The sequence below is a fragment of the Mobula hypostoma genome, chromosome 11 (assembly GCF_963921235.1).
Source record: "Mobula hypostoma chromosome 11, sMobHyp1.1, whole genome shotgun sequence".
NCBI classification, from domain to species: domain Eukaryota; kingdom Metazoa; phylum Chordata; class Chondrichthyes; order Myliobatiformes; family Myliobatidae; genus Mobula; species Mobula hypostoma.
Window position 1 is genome coordinate 108,286,708 of NC_086107.1, and position 20,822 is coordinate 108,307,529.

At 43.9% G+C, this 20,822-nt stretch overlaps 1 protein-coding gene across 1 annotated transcript in view; it reads right to left on the reverse strand.

Annotated features, from left to right (window-relative positions):
* LOC134354396 (voltage-dependent T-type calcium channel subunit alpha-1I-like) overlaps positions 1 to 20,822 on the reverse strand; it is an 843,079-nt gene that overhangs the window by 221,050 nt on the left and 601,207 nt on the right. The window contains exons 9-10 of the mRNA XM_063063387.1: positions 18,892 to 19,186; positions 1,639 to 1,994 (exon numbers count right to left, since the gene is read on the reverse strand). Of these exons, the coding sequence (XP_062919457.1) occupies positions 1,639 to 1,994; positions 18,892 to 19,186 (651 nt within the window). The remainder of the gene's footprint in view (positions 1 to 1,638; positions 1,995 to 18,891; positions 19,187 to 20,822) is intronic.

Genomic DNA, 20,822 nt, shown 5'->3' on the forward strand with positions numbered 1-20,822 from the left:
ATAAAAAGATGGGAGTGGGGGAGATGGAGCTGAAGGAGGCTAGCAGGAAGGTGATGGGTGAAGCCAGGTGGGTGGGAAAGGTCAAGGGCTGGAGAAGAAGGAGACCAATAGGAGAGGAGAGTAGACTACAGGAGAAGGGGACCCAGGGGAAGTGATAAGCTAAGTTTTATAGAATTCTTTTCTCTTATAATTAGAACACAAACACAGAACATGTGCTGAACCAAGTTAAATTAACAAATTTCACAACACATGCCGGTGATAATAAACCTGATTCTGATTCTAATCAGTGGTTGAATATTGTTGTTTTTTTATTGCATGCTGCACCCTGACAAGCACACCGCAGCAAATTCCTAATACACGTAAATGTATATGGCGAATAAAGTTGATTCTTGGTAACAGGGGTGTTATCCTCACCCCTTCCATCACAGGAGTCAACTTTGTGATTTTGCCTCCAATCCAAACGTCCCTCTCACTACATGAGGAGACCAAATGCTTGCAGTGCTAGCTGCCCTCCTGGTGCAGCCACACTAACACTCTATGCAGTTACCGATAGGTAGATAAATAGATACTTTATTGATTGCAAAGGAAATTACAGTGCACAGTACTTTTAGCGCTTTCCACTTTCACCCAACACTGCACTCAGTGGCCACTTTATTAGGTTCACCTGTTCACCTGCTCATTAATGCAAATATCTAATCAGCCAATCATGCGGCAACAACTCAATTGATAAAAGCATGCAGACATGGTCAAGAGGTTCAGGTTTTGTCCAGACCAAACATCAGACTGGAGAAGGAATGTGATCTAAGTGACTTTGACAGTGGAATGTTTGCTGGTGCCAGACGGGGTGGTTTGAGTATCTCAGAAACTGCTGATCTCCTGGGATTCTCCCCAACAGCAGTCTCCAGAGTTTACAGAGAATGATGCGAGAAAAAACATCCAGTGAGCGGCAGTTCTGTGGGGGAAAACGCCTTGTTAATGAGAGGTCAGGGGAGAATGGCCAGACTGGTTCAAGCTGACAAGAAGGTGACAGTAACTCAAATAACCACACGTTACAACAGTGGTGTGCAGAAGAGCGTCCCTGAATGCACAGCATGTTGAACCTTGAAGCGGATGGGCTACTGGAGCAGAAAACGATGGACATTCACTCAGTAGTCAGTTTATTAGATATAGGAGGTAACTAATAAAGTGGCCACTGAATGTATATGGCCTTTGCAACAAGGTCCCTACATCCTACTTGCCTTCCTAATTACTTGGCTATATGTGCGTGCTAACTTTCCATGTATCACTCACAAGGACACCCACACCCATCTGTACAGGAGCGTTCCACAGGTTCTGTCTGGTTAATGAACATGGTGATTCTGTAATCTGCCCAGCACATTTCCGCACAATCTTCCCCATTATCTCCCATTCAACACATCCCACACATGAGTTATCACCGTGCTTGCCTGAACCTTGCAAATGCCTGTTTCCACAGACTTTTCCGCAGGTGTCACTGCTCCTGAACAGAACTTACAGGCTCATTTCTAATTCCTAGCTTTCACACTAGCTATGACAGCTGTCCCTGCTTGGTAACTTCGGCAATTCGCTTCAATTCTTAATTAAGTGGCAGTCTAGGAGGAAGTATCGTTAAAGTCGTACCTGCTCATGGTGCTCGATGCCCATACTAATGGTGTTGATCAGTATCGCTATCATGATTCCTCGGTTGAAGTACTTGCTCTCCACGATGCTGGTCAGTTTACATCGCACCTCTGTCCACAAGCCGACGCACCAGTTCACCTCGCTTTCCTTCGCTCCTCTGCCGCTGGTCTTCAGCTCCCTGTCTTTTGCTGCCTCTCCTGCCTCGGTCCCTGCTAGATCAACGGCATTGGTAGCCGGATTCCGCTTGGCGCAGTTGCATTGCAGGCAGGGGTCGGGGTCCGAGGTCAGGGTCAGCGCGATCGGCTGGACAATAGCGCACGGCGTGTATTCCAAACCCTCTGGCATGTGGTAATGCCCTGAGATGGAAAAGAGAGAACAGTTTAAAGTACATTTATTATCAAAGTATGTATACCTTATACAACCTCGAGTTCAATTTCTTGCAGGCAGCCACAAAACAAAGAAGCACGGTAAAACCCCGCACAACAAAGATGGTCAAGTACCTAAAGTGTGAATAAAAAAGAACAGACCGTGCAAACAATAAAAACAGTAAGCACATCATACACAGAACGTGAAAGGCAGAGTCCCCCGAAAGGGAGTCCACAGCCACGGTCAGGGCCAGTTCAGCTCCGTGGTAAGTGCAGCCGTCCAGGAGCCCGTTGGCTACAGGCCACAGCTGCAGAGTCTGTTCAACGTGGAGGAGTGAGCTGGACACCGGTAAGTCCGCCGCCCTCGACCTCAGTGCCTTAATCTTTTAAATCTGCTTCGGCGCTGAAATCGGTTGTACACCGGTCCGTTTTTCGCTCTGGGGCCCAGGTGTGAGGAAGAGCGAGCAACAAAGGATAGTCAAAATAGAACCATGTCAACTGATTCACTTGGAAGGTCGAACTCGAAGTCATAACACAGAACGTTAATGGCAAGAACTTTGGAAGTGTGGAGGAACAGAGGGATCTTGGATACATATCCCTCAAAGATCCCGCGCAAGTTGATGGGGCTTTTAAGGCGGCATATGGTGTATTGGGTTTCATCTGTCAGGGGACTAAGTTCAAGGCCAAGAGGTTATGTTGCACCTCTGTAAAACCCTGGTTAGACAACGCCTGCAATATTCAGTTCAGTTCTGGTTGCCTCATTAAAGGAAATGTAGACTCAGAGTCATAGAAATGTACAGCACAGAAACAGGCCCTTTGGCCCATCTAGTCCATGCTGAACCATTTAAACTGTCCACTCCCATTGACCTGCAACTGGGGCCCCAGCCCTCCATACCCGCTACCATCCATGTACCTGTCCAAACTTCTCCAAAACGATGAAGTCGAGCTCGCATGCACCACTTGCGCTGGCAGCTTAGAAACATAGAAAACCTACAGCACAATACAGGCCCTTCGGCCCACAAAGCTGTGCCGAACATGTCCTTACCTTAGAAATTACCTTGGGTTACCCATAGCCCTCTATTTTTCTGAGCTCCATATACCTGTCCAGGAGTCTCTTAAAAGACCCTATCATATCTGCCTCCACCACCGCCACTGGCAGCCCATTCCACGCACCTTGTTTAATTTTGGAAATGTAGACATAGGAGTCAGCCATTCAAACCTCTCACCTCATCTTAATCACAGTGTATGTTGATTCCCCTTACCTTCCTTGGTTTCATTATCATGACTTTTTATCCAACAAAACCTACAGTCTCAGTTTTGAAATGAATTGACCTCCAGCTACAAGAGCTTTCTGGAGTGAACCAATCTGAGATTCCTACCATCTGATGAGTTTCCTAACTTCACTCCTGAACCAAGGTGAGATCTAGTTATAAGTCTATGTGTCCTTGTTCAGGGCTGTTCCAAAAGAGTAAATAGTCTCCCTTTATCAACTCTAGAGAAAAGGTTTTTATTCACAAAGGCCTCGGGGAACATGTACTTGTTCCACACTCTCACGACCTTCTGAGTGAAAACGCTTCCCCTCGTGTTCCCATTAAACTTTTCACCTTTCACCCTTTAACCCATGACCTCTGGTTGTAGTCCTACCCAATATCTGTGGAAAAAGCCTATTTGCACTTTCCCCTCATAATTTTGCATACCTCTATCAAATCTCCCCTCAATCTTCTACATTCCTACCCTACTCAATCTTTCCTTATAAATTAGATCCTCTAGATCTGGCAATAAGCTTTAGATAGGGTGCAGAGGAGATTTAATAGGATGCTGCCCAGATTAGAGAACATGCCTTATGAGGATAGGTTGAGCGAGCTAAGGTGAACAAGGATGAGAGGTGACTTGATAGAGTTGTACAAGATGATAAGAGGCATAGATCAAGTGGACAGCCTGTGTCTTTTCTCCCAGGGCAAATTGGCTAATATGAAGGGGCATGATTTTAAGCTGATTGGAGGAAAATATAGGTGCGATAACAGAGGTAAGTTTTTTTACACAGAGAGTGCCAGGGGTGGTGGTAGAGGCAGATACACTAGGAACATTTAAGACACTCTTAGATAGGTATTTGGATGATAGAAAATAGTGAGTTATGTAGGAAGGAAGGGTTAGATTGATCCTAGAGTAGGCTAAAAGGTTGGAACAACATTGTGGCCTGTACTGCGCTGTACTGTGTTCTATGTTCCATAATAACCTTGGTGGACAAAATAGATTTACCAGAAGAATGTCTGGATCCCAGCAATGCTGAAGTTATGAATGTTTACACAAACAGGCTATTTTCCTTAGTACTGAGGTTAATTGATAATTGGTTTATTGTCGCCAGACATACTGAGATGCAGTGAAAAGCTTTGCTCTCCACGCCATCCACACACATCATGACACACATAATTACATCGAGTTAGTACAAAAGGAAAATAATAAAATACTGAATCGTGGCTAACAGTTACAGAAAAAGTACAGTGCTGACAGAATACAAAGTGCAAGTGTCATGACAAGGTAGGTTGGGAGATCAAGAGTTCATCTTTATCGTACAGAAGTACAGGAGATCCTTTCAATATAGCAGGATAGAAGCTGTCTTTTAGTGGTGGTACACATCTGCTCGATGGAAGGGTAGGGAAGAGAGTGACCAGGGTGATCTTTTCAGGTGCTGATGGTTGTAGGTGGTGATGATTGTAGGTGCTGATGTTCGCAGATGGTTTTGGCTGGATGAGCTGATGGTTGTAGATGCTGATTGTCAGTGGAGATGATCAAACCTGCTAATGTTTGTAGGTGGTGATGTTTATAGGTGCTGATGGTTGTAGGTGCTTATATTTGTCGACATCGATGATTATAGGTGCCTACGGTTGTAGGTGCTGATGGTTGTAGATGCATATGGCTATAGATTTTGATGGTCTTAGCAAAGTTCATGTGCAAAGGCAGGGATGGAATTAGGTCACATATCAAACAAGATCTCTTTGAATAGTCTTATAGTCTTAAGGGGCTGAATGGTCTTTCCCTGAGACAATGCCACTAAAGCAGAGGAAGACATAAGGCCAGCCTGACCTAGTTATAGATTACAGCTCTGACTCAGTCACAGAGGCAGAGTCATACAGGTCAAAAACAAATCCTTCAGCACAGCCAATGAAGGATTTATGGGAAAAATAAATAACAAGTTTTGCACGGCCAACCGAGATACCCATTCAAGTTTGTCCCATTTGCTGGTGTTTGGCCTTCTAACTTTCTAAACCTTTCCGATCCATATACGTCTCCAACTGTCTTTTAAGAGTCATTATTGTTCCTGTAGCAGCTCGTTTCCTTTACAGGAAGAAGTTGCCCCTCAGATTCATATTTTATCTTTCTTCTCTCATCTTATGCCCTCCAATTCTTGATTCCACAGCCCTGGGAAAAAGACTGAGTGCATTTACCCTAACTATGCCCCTCCCAATAGTACACAACCCTGTAAGGTCAAAGGATTCAGTCAATAGAAACATCCTCATTTCCCTTTCCTTCAGAAGAAGTGAAATTCTCTAGTGCAATTACAATCTCAGGACATCCTAATATGTATCGCAGCCAATGGAGGACTTATGGCAAAAACAGAGATCACGTTTTGCACAGAGAGACCCCACACCCCACGTGGAGGATGGCTTGGTGATGAACATTGGCCTGGATGGTCCCCAATGGGAATGGGTGGGATATGTGGGGCACATATGTGAGGAGTTAGGGTCTAACACAGTGATTCCTAGCTGGGGTTCATGAGCTTCTTGTTTAATGGTAGGAGTCTCTGGCATACAAAAGGTTGGGAACCCCTGGGCTAACAGCTTAGTGCAGAGGTAGCACCTCCAACACTTGGTGATGGAGTCTGGTATCTATTAGAATCAGCATTCATCACCGAGGACAATTCGTGAAGCCATATTGATGGTTTCAATCGGTGCATCAATTTATGCATATTAGTGACTATTCCTATCGCGAAATTTAATACAAAATTCTTCTCATACGTAAGCAAACCACCAGTTGTTTAAGACTTGAATCAACAGCAGTTCCTGTCGTTACTGACAGCAATTTTATTAATGCTCATGCACATCTGTCTGCACGTAACAATTTCACTCGCAATAATCTTCCACTGCACTTTGGAAATATTTTCTGAACTCCTCTGCTCTGTTCAGTAAGTGTGATCCTTAAACACCAGTTATCCATCAGCAAATTCAGAAATCAGAAGTGCAAAGAGATTTGGGAGTCCTCATGCAGAATTCCCTGAAGGTTAGTCTGCAGGTTGTGGCAATGGTAAGGAAAGGAAATGCAATGTTTGCATTCATTTTGAGAGGCCTAAAATATAAGAGCAAAGATGTAATGTTAAGGCTTTATAAGATATCAGTCAGACTGCACTTGGAGTGTTGTGAGATGTTTTGGGCACCTTTGTCACATGGTGTGAGCAGAATTATCTGCAGCTTAATGTGAAAAAGACTAAGGAGCTGGTGCTAGACCTGAGGAGAGCTAAGGTACCGGTAACCCCTGTTTCCATCCAGGGGGTCAGTGTGGACATGGTGGAGGATTACAAATACCTGGGGGTACAAATTGACAATAAACTGGACTGGTCAAAGAACACTGAGGCTGTCTACAAGAAGGGTCAGAGCCGTCTCTATTTCCTGAGGAGACTGAGGTCCTTTAACATCTGCCGGATGATGCTGAGGATGTTCCACGAGTCTGTGGTGGCCAGTGCTATCATGTTTGCTGTTGTGTGCTGGGGCAGCAGGCTGAGGGTAGCAGACATCAACAAACTCATTCGTAAGGCCAGTGATGTTGTGGGGATGGAACTGGACTCTCTCACGGTGGTGTCTGAAAAGAGGATGCTGTCTAAGTTACATGCCATCTTGGTCAATGTCTCCCATCCACTACATAAAGTACTGGGTGGGCACAGGAGTACATTCAGCCAGAGACTCATTCCACCGAGATGCAGCACTGAGCGTCACAGGAAGTCATTACTGCCTGTGGCCATCAAACTTTACAACTCCTCCCTTGGAGGGTCAGACACCCTGAGCCAATAGGCTGGTCCTGGACTTATTTCCTGGCATAATTTACATATTACTATTTAACTATTTATGGTTCCATTACTATTTATTATTTATGGTGCAACTGTAATGAAAACCAATTTCCCCAGGGATCAATAAAGTATGACTATGACTATGACTTATCTATGAAAAGATGTGCCCGCATTGAAGAAGATCCAGAAGAGATTTATGACAACTATCCTGGGGATGAAAGGGTTAACATATGATGAGTGTTTGATGGCTGGAGTTTAAAAGAAGGGGAATCTCATTGAAACCTACTGAATATTGAAAGTCCTAGATGAGTGGACATGGAGAGGATGTTTCCTTTAGGAACAGAGGGCACAGCCTTGGAAGAGAAGGATATCCCTTTAAAACAGAGATGAGGAGGAATTTCTTCAGCCAGAGAAGTAGTGACTCTGTGGAATTCATTGCCACGTACAACTGTGGAGGCCAAGTCATCGGGGATATTTAAAGCAGAGGTTGAAAGGTTCTTGATTAGTAAGGGTGTCAAAAGTTACAGGAAGAAGATGGAGAATGGGGTTGAGAGGAACGATAAATCAGCAATGATGGATTGACGGAGTAGACTCAATAGTCTGATGGCCTAAATCTGCTGCTATGTCTTATGCTATTAATTCTCTATTCCACTAACTTGAGCTTCATACACTGCTCCAATTAAGCTCACTGCTAGTTTGATGAATACCTTAGACTTCCGACTGGACATATCATAGCCTGCCACATGCGATGTTTATAGATAATATCCCTGCTACTGGTATTGTATTTTCACCTTTCCTAAGCCCATTGGTTGTTTCTCATCCCAGTATTGTCCTCTTTCACCTCATCATAATCTCTCCTTTTGCTCACCGCTTCTATCCGCCTTTCCAAAGTAGCTTAGAACTTCTTTAAGAGAAGACTTTGGGCAGGGCAAGGGGCAGGGCATGCTCCTCACCTCTGACAAAATTCTGTTGGATACAAGATCAAAATCTCACGTACAATAAGACAAAACTTCAAAAGTTTGATGCACCACCTCTGTGCCCTCCTTCTTTGGGATCTTTGGTTTGGGTTGTTCAACGTTCAAAGTAAATTTATTATCAAAGTACATATAATATCACTATATACAACCCTGAGATTCAGTTATTTGTGGGCATACTCCATGAATCCATAATAGAGTAATAACCATCATGGTATCAATGAAAAACCACACAGGGTGGACAACCAGAGTGCGAAGGACAACAGACTGTGTGGTTTTCCAGCTGCACAGAACAGAACAGGAAGGACTTGCAGTGGGTGGTGAGGGTAGCAGAGCGGGTTATTGGCACAAAATTACCCTCCCTCAGAGACATTTATACTGGCAGACTTCAAAAGGTGGCTACTTGTATTTCGAAGGATCCCACTCATCCTGGACATCACCTGTTTTCCCCTCTACCTTCTGGGAAGAGATACAGAGCATTAAGGATGAAAACAAAGAGACTCCTTTAACAGCTTCTACCCACAAGCAGTGAAATGCATAACACCCCCTTCCCTTCTCCTGCCCTCCTCCTAAGACGGTGGCAGCTAAATGAATCACACTTCCAGGAGTATAAGAAGTGCAAGAAAATAATTAAGAAGGAAATCAGGAGGGCTAAAAGAAGACATGAGGTTGCCTTGGCAGTCAAAGTGAAGGATAATCCAAAGAGCTTTTACAGGTATATTAAGAGCAAAAGGATTGTAAGGGATAAAATTGGTCCTCTTGAAGATCAGAGTGGTCGGCTATGTGCGGAACCAAAGGAAATGGGGGAGATCTTAAATAGGTTTTTTGTGTTTACTAAGGAAACTGGCATGAAGTCTATGGAATTAAGGGAAACAAGTAGTGAGATCATGGAAACTGTACAGATCGAAAAGGAGGAGGTCCTTGCTGTCTTGAGGAAAATTAAAGTGGATAAATCACTGGGACCTGACAGGGTGTTCCCTCGGACCTTGAAGGAGACTAGTGCTGAAATTGCAGGGGCCCTGGCAGAAATATTTAAAATGTCGCTGTCTACAGGTGAGGTGCCAGAGGATTGGAGAGTGGCTCATGTTGTTCCGTTGTTTAAAAAAGGATTGAAAAGTAATCCTGGAAATTATAGGCCAGTAAGTTTAACGTCGGTAGTAGGTAAGTTATTGGAGGGAGTACTAAGAGACAGAATCTACAAGCATTTGGATAGATTGGGACTTATTAGGGAGAGTCAACATGGCTTTGTGCGTGGTAGGTCATGTTTGACCAATCTATTGGAGTTTTTCAAGGAGGTTACCAGGAAAGTGGATGAAGGGAAGGCAGTGGATATTGTCTACATGGACTTCAGTAAGGCCTTTGACAAGGTCCCGCATGGGAGGTTATTTAGGAAAATTCAGTCACTAGGTATATATGGAGAGGTGGTAAATTGGATTAGACATTGGCTCGATGGAAGAAGCCAGAGAGTGGTGGTAGAGAATTGCTTCTCTGAGTGGAGGCTCGATGGAAGAAGCCAGAGAGTGGTGGTAGAGAATTGCTTCTCTGAGTGGAGGCCTGTGACTAGTGGTGTGCCACAGGGATCAGTGCTGGGTCCATTGTTATTTGTCATCTATATCAATGATCTGGATGATAATGTGGTAAATTGGATCAGCAAGTTTGCTGATGATACAAAGATTAGAGGTGTAGTAGACAGTGAGGAAGGTTTTCAGAGCCTGCAGAGGGACTTGGACCAGCTGGAAAAATGGGCTAAAAAATGGCAGATGGAGTTTAATACTGACAAGTGTGAGGTATTGCATGTTGGAAGGACAAACCAACGTAGAACATACAGGGTTAATGGTAAGACACTGAGGAGTGCAGTGGAACAGAGGGATCTGGGAATACGGATACAAAATTCCCTAAAAGTGGCGTCACAGGTAGATAGGGTCGTAAAGAGAGCTTTTGGTACATTGGCCTTTATTAATCAAAGTATTGAATATAAGAGCTGGAATGTTATGATGAGCTTGTATAAGGCATTGGTGAGGCCGAATCTGGAGTATTGTGTTCAGTTTTGGTCACCAAATTACAGGAAGGATATAAATAAGGTTGAAAGAGTGCAGAGAAGGTTTACAAGGATGTTGCCGGGACGTGAGAAACTCAGTTACAGAGAAAGGTTGAATAGGTTAGGACTTTATTCCCTGGAGCGTAGAAGAATGAGGGGAGATTTGATAGAGGTATATAAAATTATGATGGGTATAGATAGAGTGAATGCAAGCAGGCTTTTTCCACTGAGGCAAGGGGAGAAAAAAACCAGAGGACATGGGTTAAGGGTGAGGGGGGAAAAGTTTAAAGGGAACATTAGGGGGGCGGCTTCTTCACACAGAGAGTGGTGGGAGTATGGAATGAGCTGCCAGACGAGGTGGTAAATGCGGGTTCTTTTTTAACATTTAAGAATAAATTGGACAGATACATGGATGGGAGGTGTATGGAGGGATATGGTCCATGCAGGTCAGTGGGACTAGGCAGAAAATGGTTTGGCACAGCCAAGAAGGGCCAAAAGGCCTGTTTCTGTGCTGTAGTTTCTATGGTTTCTATGGAATGGCAGGCGTGCAATAGTCCTTACCCCCCCCCATCCATATATTATTAATTTTGGACTGCACTCCTGAGGTTTTAGAGTATATTTTATGTATATATTTTTTGTCATGCTGCAAAACATTGAGCTGCTAAACCGTGTTTCATTGCTCCACAACAATGACAATAAAGATATTCTATTTCTAAAATATAAAAAGCAAGGAAGAAATGAAATAAACAAACAGCAAACAAATAAATAAATGGATAGATAGATAGATAGATAGGTAGACAGGTAGGTAGGTAGGTAGATAGGTAGATACATAGGTAGATAGATAGATAGATAGATAGATAGATAGATAGATAGATAGAAAGATAGATAGATAGATAGATATCAAGAACATGCAATGACATGTCCTTGAAAGCGAGTCCGTAGGTTGTGGGAACAGTTCAGTGATTGGGCATGTGAAGTTTAGTGAAGTCATCCCCTTTGGTTTAACAGCCCGTTGGTTGAGGGGTAATAATTTTTTCTGAAGCTGGTGAAGTGAGTCCTGAGGCTCCTGTACCTTCTTCCTGATGGCAGCAGCGAGAAGAGAGCATGTCCTGGATAATGGGGGCCCCTGATGAGGGATGCTGATTTCCTGCAGAAGCACTCCATGTGGATGTGCTCAATGGTGGGGAGTGCTTTATCTGTGATGGACTGGGCCGTATTCACTACTTTCTGTAGGATTTTCCATTCAAGGGCATTGGTGTTTCCATGCCAGGCTGTGGTGCAACCAGTCCACATACTCTCCACCAACACCTCGATAGAAGTTTGTGAAAGTTTTTGATGTTATACCAAATCTTTGCAAACTCCTAAGGAAGTAGAAGTGCTGGCCTGCTTTCTTCGTAATGGCACTTACGCACTTGGCCTAGGAACAATCCTCTGAAATTATAACAGCTAGGAATTTAAAGTTGCTGACCCTCTCCACCTCTGATCCTCCGACGAGGACTGGCTCATGGATCTCCAGTTTCCTTCTGAACTCAATAATCAGCTCCTTAGTCTTGCTGAAATTGAGTGAGAATTTGTTGTGGCACCATTAAGCCAGGTTTTCAATCACCCTCCTATATGCTGATCCATCACCACCTTTGATTCTGACAATGACAGTGGTGTCATAAGATTGATGTGAAGACGGTTGGGGATCAGGATTGTAATCAGTCTAGTCACGGGGGGGGGCAGTGGGGGCGTAGGTTGAGGGAAGTGTCTGCGGAATATCTGCCAACTTAACATAAGAAATAGGAGCAGGAGTAGGCCATCCAGCCCATCGAGCCTGCCCCGCCAGTCAATAAGTTCATGGCTGATCTGTCCGTAAACTCATCTCCATCTACCTACCTTTTCCCCATAACTCTTAATTCCCTTACTATATAAAAACCTTTCTAACTGTATCTTAAATATATTTAGTGAAGAAGCCTCAACTGCCTCCCTGGGAAGAGAATTCCATAGATTCACCACTCTCTGGGAAAAACAATTTCTCCTCGTCTCCGTCCTAAATCTTCTCCCCTGAATCTTGAGGCAATGTCCCCTAGTTCTAGTCTCACCTACCAATGGAAACAACTTTCCTACTTCTATCTTATCTATCCCTCTCAAAATTTTGTATGCTTCTATAAGATCCCCTCTCACTCTTCTGAATTCCAGACAGTATAGTCCCAGGCGACTCAATTTCTCCTTATAGGTTAACCCCTTCATCCCTGGAATCAAGCTGGTGAAACTCCTATCACAGGGTCTAGCTAAAGCAGATCTGAAATGTTGAGTGCTGTGGGCTGGGACCCCTTTGAATTACTCTGGAGCAGACCATGTCTGCTCTCCTCTGGTATGAGTGGACAACGCTGCTGCAGGTCACAGCATGCGTAGCAAAAGCCATACACAGCACACCACAGCACATGTCTGGGATACTCCATCAAGGAGAGCGAAGGAAATGCATTGACTTCACAGAATGTCTAAAACATCTCAGTTCATTTAGAATTATGGAGTAAAACAGCACAGAAACAGCCCCTTCGGCCCAACTCACCCATACTAAATAAGCTATTCCCATTTGCCCATGTTTGGCCCATATACTGCTACATCTTTTCTATCCATGTACCTGCCTATGTATCTTTTAAATATTGCTTAAGTATTGCCTCCTCTGGCAGTTCGTTCCATTACATACCACCCTCCATGTGAAGATGCCCCTTTTTTCTCTTTTCAATCTTTCCTCTCTCACTTTAAATCTCTTGAGATACAGCGCACAGTAGGTCCATCCTGCCCCTCGCGCTGAACTGCCCCGCAATCCCCCAATTTAACCATCGCCCAATCACTGGACACTTTGCAAAGACCAATTAGCCTATCAACCAGCACATCTTTGGACTTTGGGAGGAAACCGGAGCACCCGGAGGAATCCCACGCGGTCACGGGGACAACGTACAGACTCCTTACAGGCAGCGGCGGGAATTGAACCTCGGTCACTGGTACTGTAAGTCGTTGTGTGAAACACCTTGCTACTACGCAGTCATGAAAACTCTGAACTTATTCCACATCCTGCAAACTTTCTTCCAAGGACTCTGCAATTCGTGCTCTCAGTAGTATTAATTTATTTTCACAATTTGTCTTCTTTTGCACATTGGTTGTTTGTCAATCTTTATTTATGCAGTTTTTCATAAGTTCTATTGTATTTCTTTATTTTGCTGTAAACACCTGCAAGTAAATGAGTCTCAAGGTAGTATTGAGTAACACATACATACTTTGATATAAATTTACTTTGACTTTGACTATGGCCTTTAGTTATTTTTTTTATTCCCTTTCCCTGCATAAAAGATTATGTGCATTCATCCTATTCCTTCAAGACGACTGCAACCTTGTTATGGTTTGGAGGCTTGCGTCCCTCAATGACCTGGAGAATTATGTTGGCCGGAGTCAGAGGTTTATGCTTTAGTCTGTGGTAGGGTCACCCATGCCAAACAGGCCAAAGGGTAGAGGCCAGACTAAGAGTGGTCCACCAGTCCTCCAGGTTCGGGGGTTAACAACCCTGACTGGTCAAACAAAATTGTTATGGAAACGACAATGAAGAATCCTTCTACATCTGAGTGCGATGGTATTCCTGAGTCTCCACCCACGACTGACTGTAGTGAAAACCGAGAGGAAGCTACTGACATGATGAAGGAAGCCCTGAACACTGCCAAAGATGGAGGACCTCCATTACTACCCTAAACGCCAGCGGCGTAACGGATAGCAAGAAGATTCATCCCACCCATGCTTCTCATGATTTTAGACACCTTAATAAGGTCAGTATACCCCACTATAATTATTTGATGCTTAATTCTCCTCAGAAGTTCTGCCGGGTAGCATGAGTGAAGATTCACAGAGAAATCATATAGGCCTAGAGACTGCAGGAGTTCAAGGCCAATGTGAACCATCTCCAACGTTTCTGGTTCTGATGAAAAGTCATCAAATTGAAATGCTAATGCATCGTAGGCATGCTGCTTTAGTGCTACAACTTGCGGGCTGCCCCCAGAAATCCTTCGTTTGTGTTGGTTGTTAACGCAAATGGTGCATGTCACTGAATACTTCAATGTATATGTGATAAATCAACCTAATCTGATGTAATAGTGTTTTCTCTGTGAACATTTCCTGACTCGACAAGTGCTTTCCATTGGAAATTCCCAGCAGCCACAGAATGTTGCTTTCATTAGAGGACATTGTTAGAATAGCAAAAAAAAAAACAGGGATCGATTATGAACCAAGTGGTCACGACATGCTGTTCATATTCACTGGTGAGTCAGCAGGCTGCAGTCTGACATCAGAGCCATATATTTTAAGCTTGTCCTATTCTGCATATTTGAAGACAACAATCGAGATTGAAGCTCCCGTTGCAGTGTGAAGAGAGTGCTGCATTGTCAGAAGTGTTCTATTTTCAGATGGGACATTGAACTGAGAATCTGTAGCAGCTCCTGTGGCTGTGACCTGGACAAAAATATCTGAGTGTTTCTTCTGTCTCCAAGGAAAAGAATCCTACAAAAAGTAATGGATATGGCCCAGTCCATCACAGGTAAAGTCCTAACAACCATTAAGAAAATCTACGTGAAATGTTGTCGCAGTAAAGTAGCATCCATCATCAGGAACCCCCACCACCCAGGTCATGCTCTCTTCTTGCTGCTGTCATCAGGAAAGTGGTACAGGAGTCTCAGGACTCACGTCACCAGGTTCAGGAACAGTTATCACCCCTCAACCATCAGGCTCTTGGACTAGAATGGATAACTACACTCAACTTCTCTTGCCTCATTGAAATATTCCCACAACCAATAGACTCACTTTCAAGGACTCTTCATCTCATGTTCTCAACATTTATTGCTCATTTATTTATTGTTATTATTTCTTCTTTTTGCATTTTCACTGTTTGGTGTCTTCTGCTCTCTGGTTGAATAACTGAGCTGGGCGGCCTTTCATTGATTCTGTTATGGTTATTATTCTATAGATTTATTGGGTATGTCCAAAAGAAAATGAATCTCACGGTTGTATATGGCCACACACACACACAAAACATATACTTTGAGGATAAAATTTGCTTTATACTTTGAACCTTAATCTTGAGAGTGGAAAGATTTAAAAGGCACTTTTTCACGCAGAGGGTGGTGGGTAAATGGGAGGAGCTGCCAAAGAAAGCTGTAGACTATGGGTAGAATTACATCACGACATACGTCTGTGATAATAAACCCGATTCCGATCTTGAACTTTTCCCAGTTCTGATAAAAGGTCATTGAACTGAAAAATAACTCTGCTTCCATCTCCATGGATGCCGCCTGATTCACTGAGAATTTGGTGATTAATTCTCCGAAGAAAATTTATCTCACTCCCATCAGGGAGGAGGCTATGTAGCATCCACGCCAGGACCACCAGACTCCAAAACAGTTACTTTCTCCAGGCAGTACGGCTGATCAACACCTCCACCCACTAACCCATCCCTCCACAACCCCCACCACCACCACTTTATCATTTTCTGTCAGTCAACTTACATATAAACACTTTATGGACATACAATCAACCTGCTTTATATAAGCTATTTTATGTACTTATATTTATTGTGGTTTTTTTATTATTATTCTGTCCTTTATCTTTTTGTGCTGCATTGGATCCAAAGAAACAATTATTTCATCTCCTTCACATTTGTGCACTAGAAATGACATTAAATATTCTTGAAACTTGAATCTCAACAGATAAAATGTGTAAAGATTGATCTACGTTGCAGAAGAATCACATTGCCCCAGAGATTGCAGGAGATCAAGGACAAAGTGAATCATTCTGAACATTTCTTAGTTCAAGCATAGAACAGAAAACAGTACAACACAGTGCGGGTATATGGATGGGAAAGGTTCAGAGCAGTAGTTCACAACCTTTTATATGCTATGGACAAAAGGTTTGTGGACCCCCGGTTAGGAAGCCCAGGTCTATAGGGATATGAACCAAGCCCAGGCATATGGGACCTGCTCAGGTAGACATCTTGGTCAGCACAGTTGAGATGGGCTGAATGACCTGCTTCCATACTGTATAACTACAACTCTTGTGCAATTTGAATTAATTTTAAATCAAAATACTGAAATAAGGTCTGGAAGGGTTAATAAGGCCAGGCGTCATCTATGAATAAAGTAGAGAAAGCCTCTGAGGTGGTTGGCTTCTCAATAGAGTTCATCTGTCCACTGATACTGCCTAACCTGCATCTTTTTTAATGTGACTAAATAATCAAATCATTTGGATCACTTTATCCACAAATTATTAACTGTTCACTGCTCAGAGGTACGTACAAGCTGGCTGCTGTGTTTACAGCAGTAGATAGACTGTCGTCACAAGCTCTGAATCTGAAGTGCCTTGGGCTGTTCTGAGGTTCTGAAAGCATGTAATACAATTGGAAACACAAGGGATTCTGCAGGTGCCGGAGATCTTAAGCAACACACACACACACAACATGCTGGAGGAGCTCAACAGGTCAGGCAGCATCGATGAAGGGGAATAAACAGTCAATGTTTCGGGCCGAGACCCTTCATCAAGGCTGGATAGCAAGAGGGCAGAAGCCAGAACATGAAGATGGGAAGATGCGGGAGGAGGGAGAGGGAAGAAGTACAAGGTGTAGGTGAGGGGGAAGGTGGGTGGATGGGTAGAAGAGAAATGAAGCAAGAAACAGACAGGTGATAGGTGGATGAGGTCAAGGGCTGAAGAAGAAGGAATCTAATAGGAGAGGATAGTGGGCCGCGGAAGAGAGGATGGGCAGGTCAGGAGAAGGGGGAGGGGAGAAATTTCTGGAAGTTGGAGAAATCAATGCTCATGCTCTGAGGATAGAAGCTACATGGACAGAATGGAAATTGGAAAATGCTACAACTACTCAATAGGTCAGGTAGCATCTCCGAGTGGGAGATACAGAAGCAACATTGGTGACAGAATGAGAGGTTAGAGAGGCTTAATCCCAAAAAGGACCTGTGCAGAGAATTCAGATGGGTGTTATCTGGAAGAATAGGATCTCGCTTGGTATTTGTATTGGTTTATTATTGTCTCATGTAGGAAGAAACAGTGAAAAACTTTGTTTTGTGTTCCATCTGTATATTATGCCATAAATACATACACTCAGTGGCCACCTTATTAGGTTCCCTGTATACATGAATACCTGTACAACTGAATACCTGAACACCTGTACACCTGCTTGTTAATGCAACTATCTAATCAGACTACAACATGGCAGCAACTCAATGCATCAAAGCGTGGTCGGTCGTTGTGCAGACCAAACATCAGAACGGGGAAGAAATGTGATTGAAGAGATCTCGACTGGGGAATGATTACTGGTGTTCGTTGGGGGCTGGGTGCGGGTTTGAGTATCTCAGAAACTACTGATCTCCGGGGATTTCCACACACAACAGTCTCAAGAGTTTACAGAGAATGGTGTGAAAAACAAAACAAAAAATCCAGCGAACGGCAGTTCTGTGGGCGACGATGCTTTTTGTTAATGAGAGAGGTCAGAGGAGAATGACCAGACTGTTTCAACCTGACAGGAAGGCGATCGTAACTCAAATAACCTTGCATTATAGCAGTGGCATGCCAAGGAATGCTCAACGTGTCAAACATTAAAGTGGGTGGGCTACAGCAGCAGAAGACCACAAACGGTCACTTTCTAGGGTTCAGGAGGTAATTAATAAAATGGCCACTGAGTGTAACTTGTGGCAGTAGAAAGAGAAACAGATTGCAGAATATAATATTACAGATTCAGAGAAAGTGTAGAGCAGATAGACAGATGACATGCAAGGGAGACAAGATCTTAGGAGATGAAAGGCTCATTACTGTTTGAACAGAGGGAAAAACTGAAGATGCCGGAAATTCTCAGCAGGGGTTAGGCAGCACCTTTGACAAGATAAGAGTTAATATTTCAGATGCATGGCCTATCATCAGTTCTGATCCAAATATTAGACAGAATCTCTGGTACCCCTCAGCACATCAGGCAGCATCTACTGCATGGAGACAGAAAGGGACGATCAATATTCTGGATGGAGCACCCCACCAGTCCAGATGAAGGGTCTCAACCCGAAACGTTGTCTGTCCGTTTCCCTCCACGGATGCTGCCTGACCCGCTGAACTCCTTCAGCATTTTGTGTGTTGCTCCAGATTCCAGTGTCTTCCGTCTCCTGTATCTGCCCAGCGCCCCTCCTCATTTTGTGATTAGTTTCCCAAAGAACTTTTACCAGGGAGTGCACAGGAGGGTTGCCCGACACCAAAGGATCTCTAGGCCAATGTGATTCATCCTCTAATGTAAATAGTAATGATCGTATTGTACCAGTGCCACAAAACAACATATTTAACAATATATATTTTAGTGGTAATAAACCTGATTCTGATCTCGAACTTTTCCCAGTTCTGATGAAAGGTCATTGACGTGAAACAATAACTCTGTTTCTATCTCCAAGGATGTTGCCTGACTGGCTGACAAATTCTGGCGCTTCTAGTTTCTATTTCCGATTTCCGACATCTGCAGGATTTTTGAAATGCTAGAGAACAGGATTTTGCACTTTGGGTGAACGGTAGACAGCTATCTGTGGTTGGAATTCGTTCATTGCTGTCACATGTACTGAGTACAATGAAAAGAACTTGTCTTGTACGGAGAAAGTACAGAGCAGGTAGAAAACCTAGTGCAAGATTGAAGTAGATTGTGACGTCAAAAGTTCATCTTATCATACTAGGGTATCATTCAATAGTCTTACAACATCAGGGTAAAAGAGCATGGTGGTACATTACAAGACAAGGGCAAGGACTCTGCCAGCCTACCGCACTTGTTCTGGCAGATGCTGAGGTCAGTGGGTGCCCGCCGTCTGCCCTGGCTCCTGGAGTGGAGGCTGGCATACAGCGCCGCCGTCCGCCGCTTGGCCTTGCGCAGGATGTGGCACACGTACTGGAAGATCTCCTCGTAGCAGTCGCCCGGCTCGGCAAAGCTGGCCAGCGTGCTGGTCGAGAAATAGAGGGCCCGCTGCTCCTGCATCAGCTGGTGCTCCCGCTGCTTCGTCTCCGAGAACTGCGTGGCTATGACGACCAGGCAGAGGTTAATCATGAAGAAGGAGCCCACCTGTGGACAAGGAGCAGTGACTTAAGCAACTTGCTGGCTCAAAGAACAGATTGTGCAGACCAATATGCAGGAGCAGGTTCATAGGACATGCTGGTCCTTTGACGCAACTTGCCCAACTAGTCTCACTCAACACACTTCACTTCAGCTTTCCTTTCCACTAACTTCTTTTAAAAATTATTGGCCAAATCAATTAGGGTCAAATCACTTTTGGACCAGACACTTCACAGCATAATCCGGCGTTCTTAATGTGGGAGACTCGGTTAGCACAATCCCTTTATAGTGCCAGTGATCACCGACCGGCATTCGATTCTCACCACTGTCTGCAAGGAGTTCTCACCTCCTCCCCGCAACTGTGTGGGTTTCCTCCGGGTTCATCCTTGCACGTTCCAAACAGATATGGTTACAATGGGTTTGCAAAGCTATGCTGGCGTCATTAGTGTGGCGATACTTCCGGGTTGCTCTCAGTGCAATCCTTGCGGATTTTATTCGACAGACACAATGCACCCCTCTGTATGTTTCAACGGGGATGTGACAAATAAAGCTAATATCTTAAAATTAATTTTTTTTCTGCTCCCACGCACTGGGGCACCAGCAGATGGTAATATTCTGCTGTCATCTCAGAGGACTAATCTTGATCCATCTTTATATCAACTCCTATACTGCCAACTCACTCAACTGCCTCCGGAGTGACGTGGACCTGCTCCAATTCGCATATCGTCACCACAAGTCAACAACAGATACCATTTCATTGGCTCTCCACTGAGCTCCGGAACATCTGGGCAGTGAAGATGCATACATCAGGATGCTCTTCATTGACCAAAACTCCGAATTCAACACAATCATCCCCCCCAAAACTTACGAGTAAGCTCCTAGACCAGGGTCTTGATACCTTCTGGTCTAACTGGATCCTTCACTTCCTCACTTGCAGACCCTAGTCCATTCAGATTGGCAACAGCATTTCTTCCACAATCACAATCAGCACATGTGCACCACAAGGCTGTGTGCTTACCCCCCCCCCCCGCTCTACTCACTTTATACTTATGATTGTGTGGCTAAGTAACTTTGAACTTATTTGTTTCCCCATCAACCTTTCTGTGCCTTGCACCATCCACCCTCCAATAGTATATAACTTACGTATATGAAAACTTATATAACATATATGAGATTTAGTTTCTTGCAGGTATTTATCAGAAAATAAAGAAATACAATGTAATTAAGGAAAAAATCTGTAAAATAAATAAAGACAGAAAAGCAACCAATCAACCAAATTGTGTAAAATGATATATACGTTAGGAAATATGGTGAATATTGGTAGCTCATATTGAGGGAGTTGTTGTGGTGTTTGATGAGATTAGCATTTAGCTTGCAGACATTCCATCTGCAGTCGAGGTGACATTCTCAGTACACACTTGTTGCTGTTTCTTTCTGAGAGTGCTCGCGTTTATATAGGGCCCCCGTTTACTTGCCTCGGTCCTGATCGGCTACCCCTTTAGGTGACCTTTGAATTTTGTTGGCTCATCTTTCTTCGGCTCTTAGGGGTTCGTAGATGGAGTCTATGTCAATATATTTGTTGATGGAGTTAACAAAGTGTACAGGGACATCTCTAGCTGTACTGGCTTCCTCCCATATCCCTAAC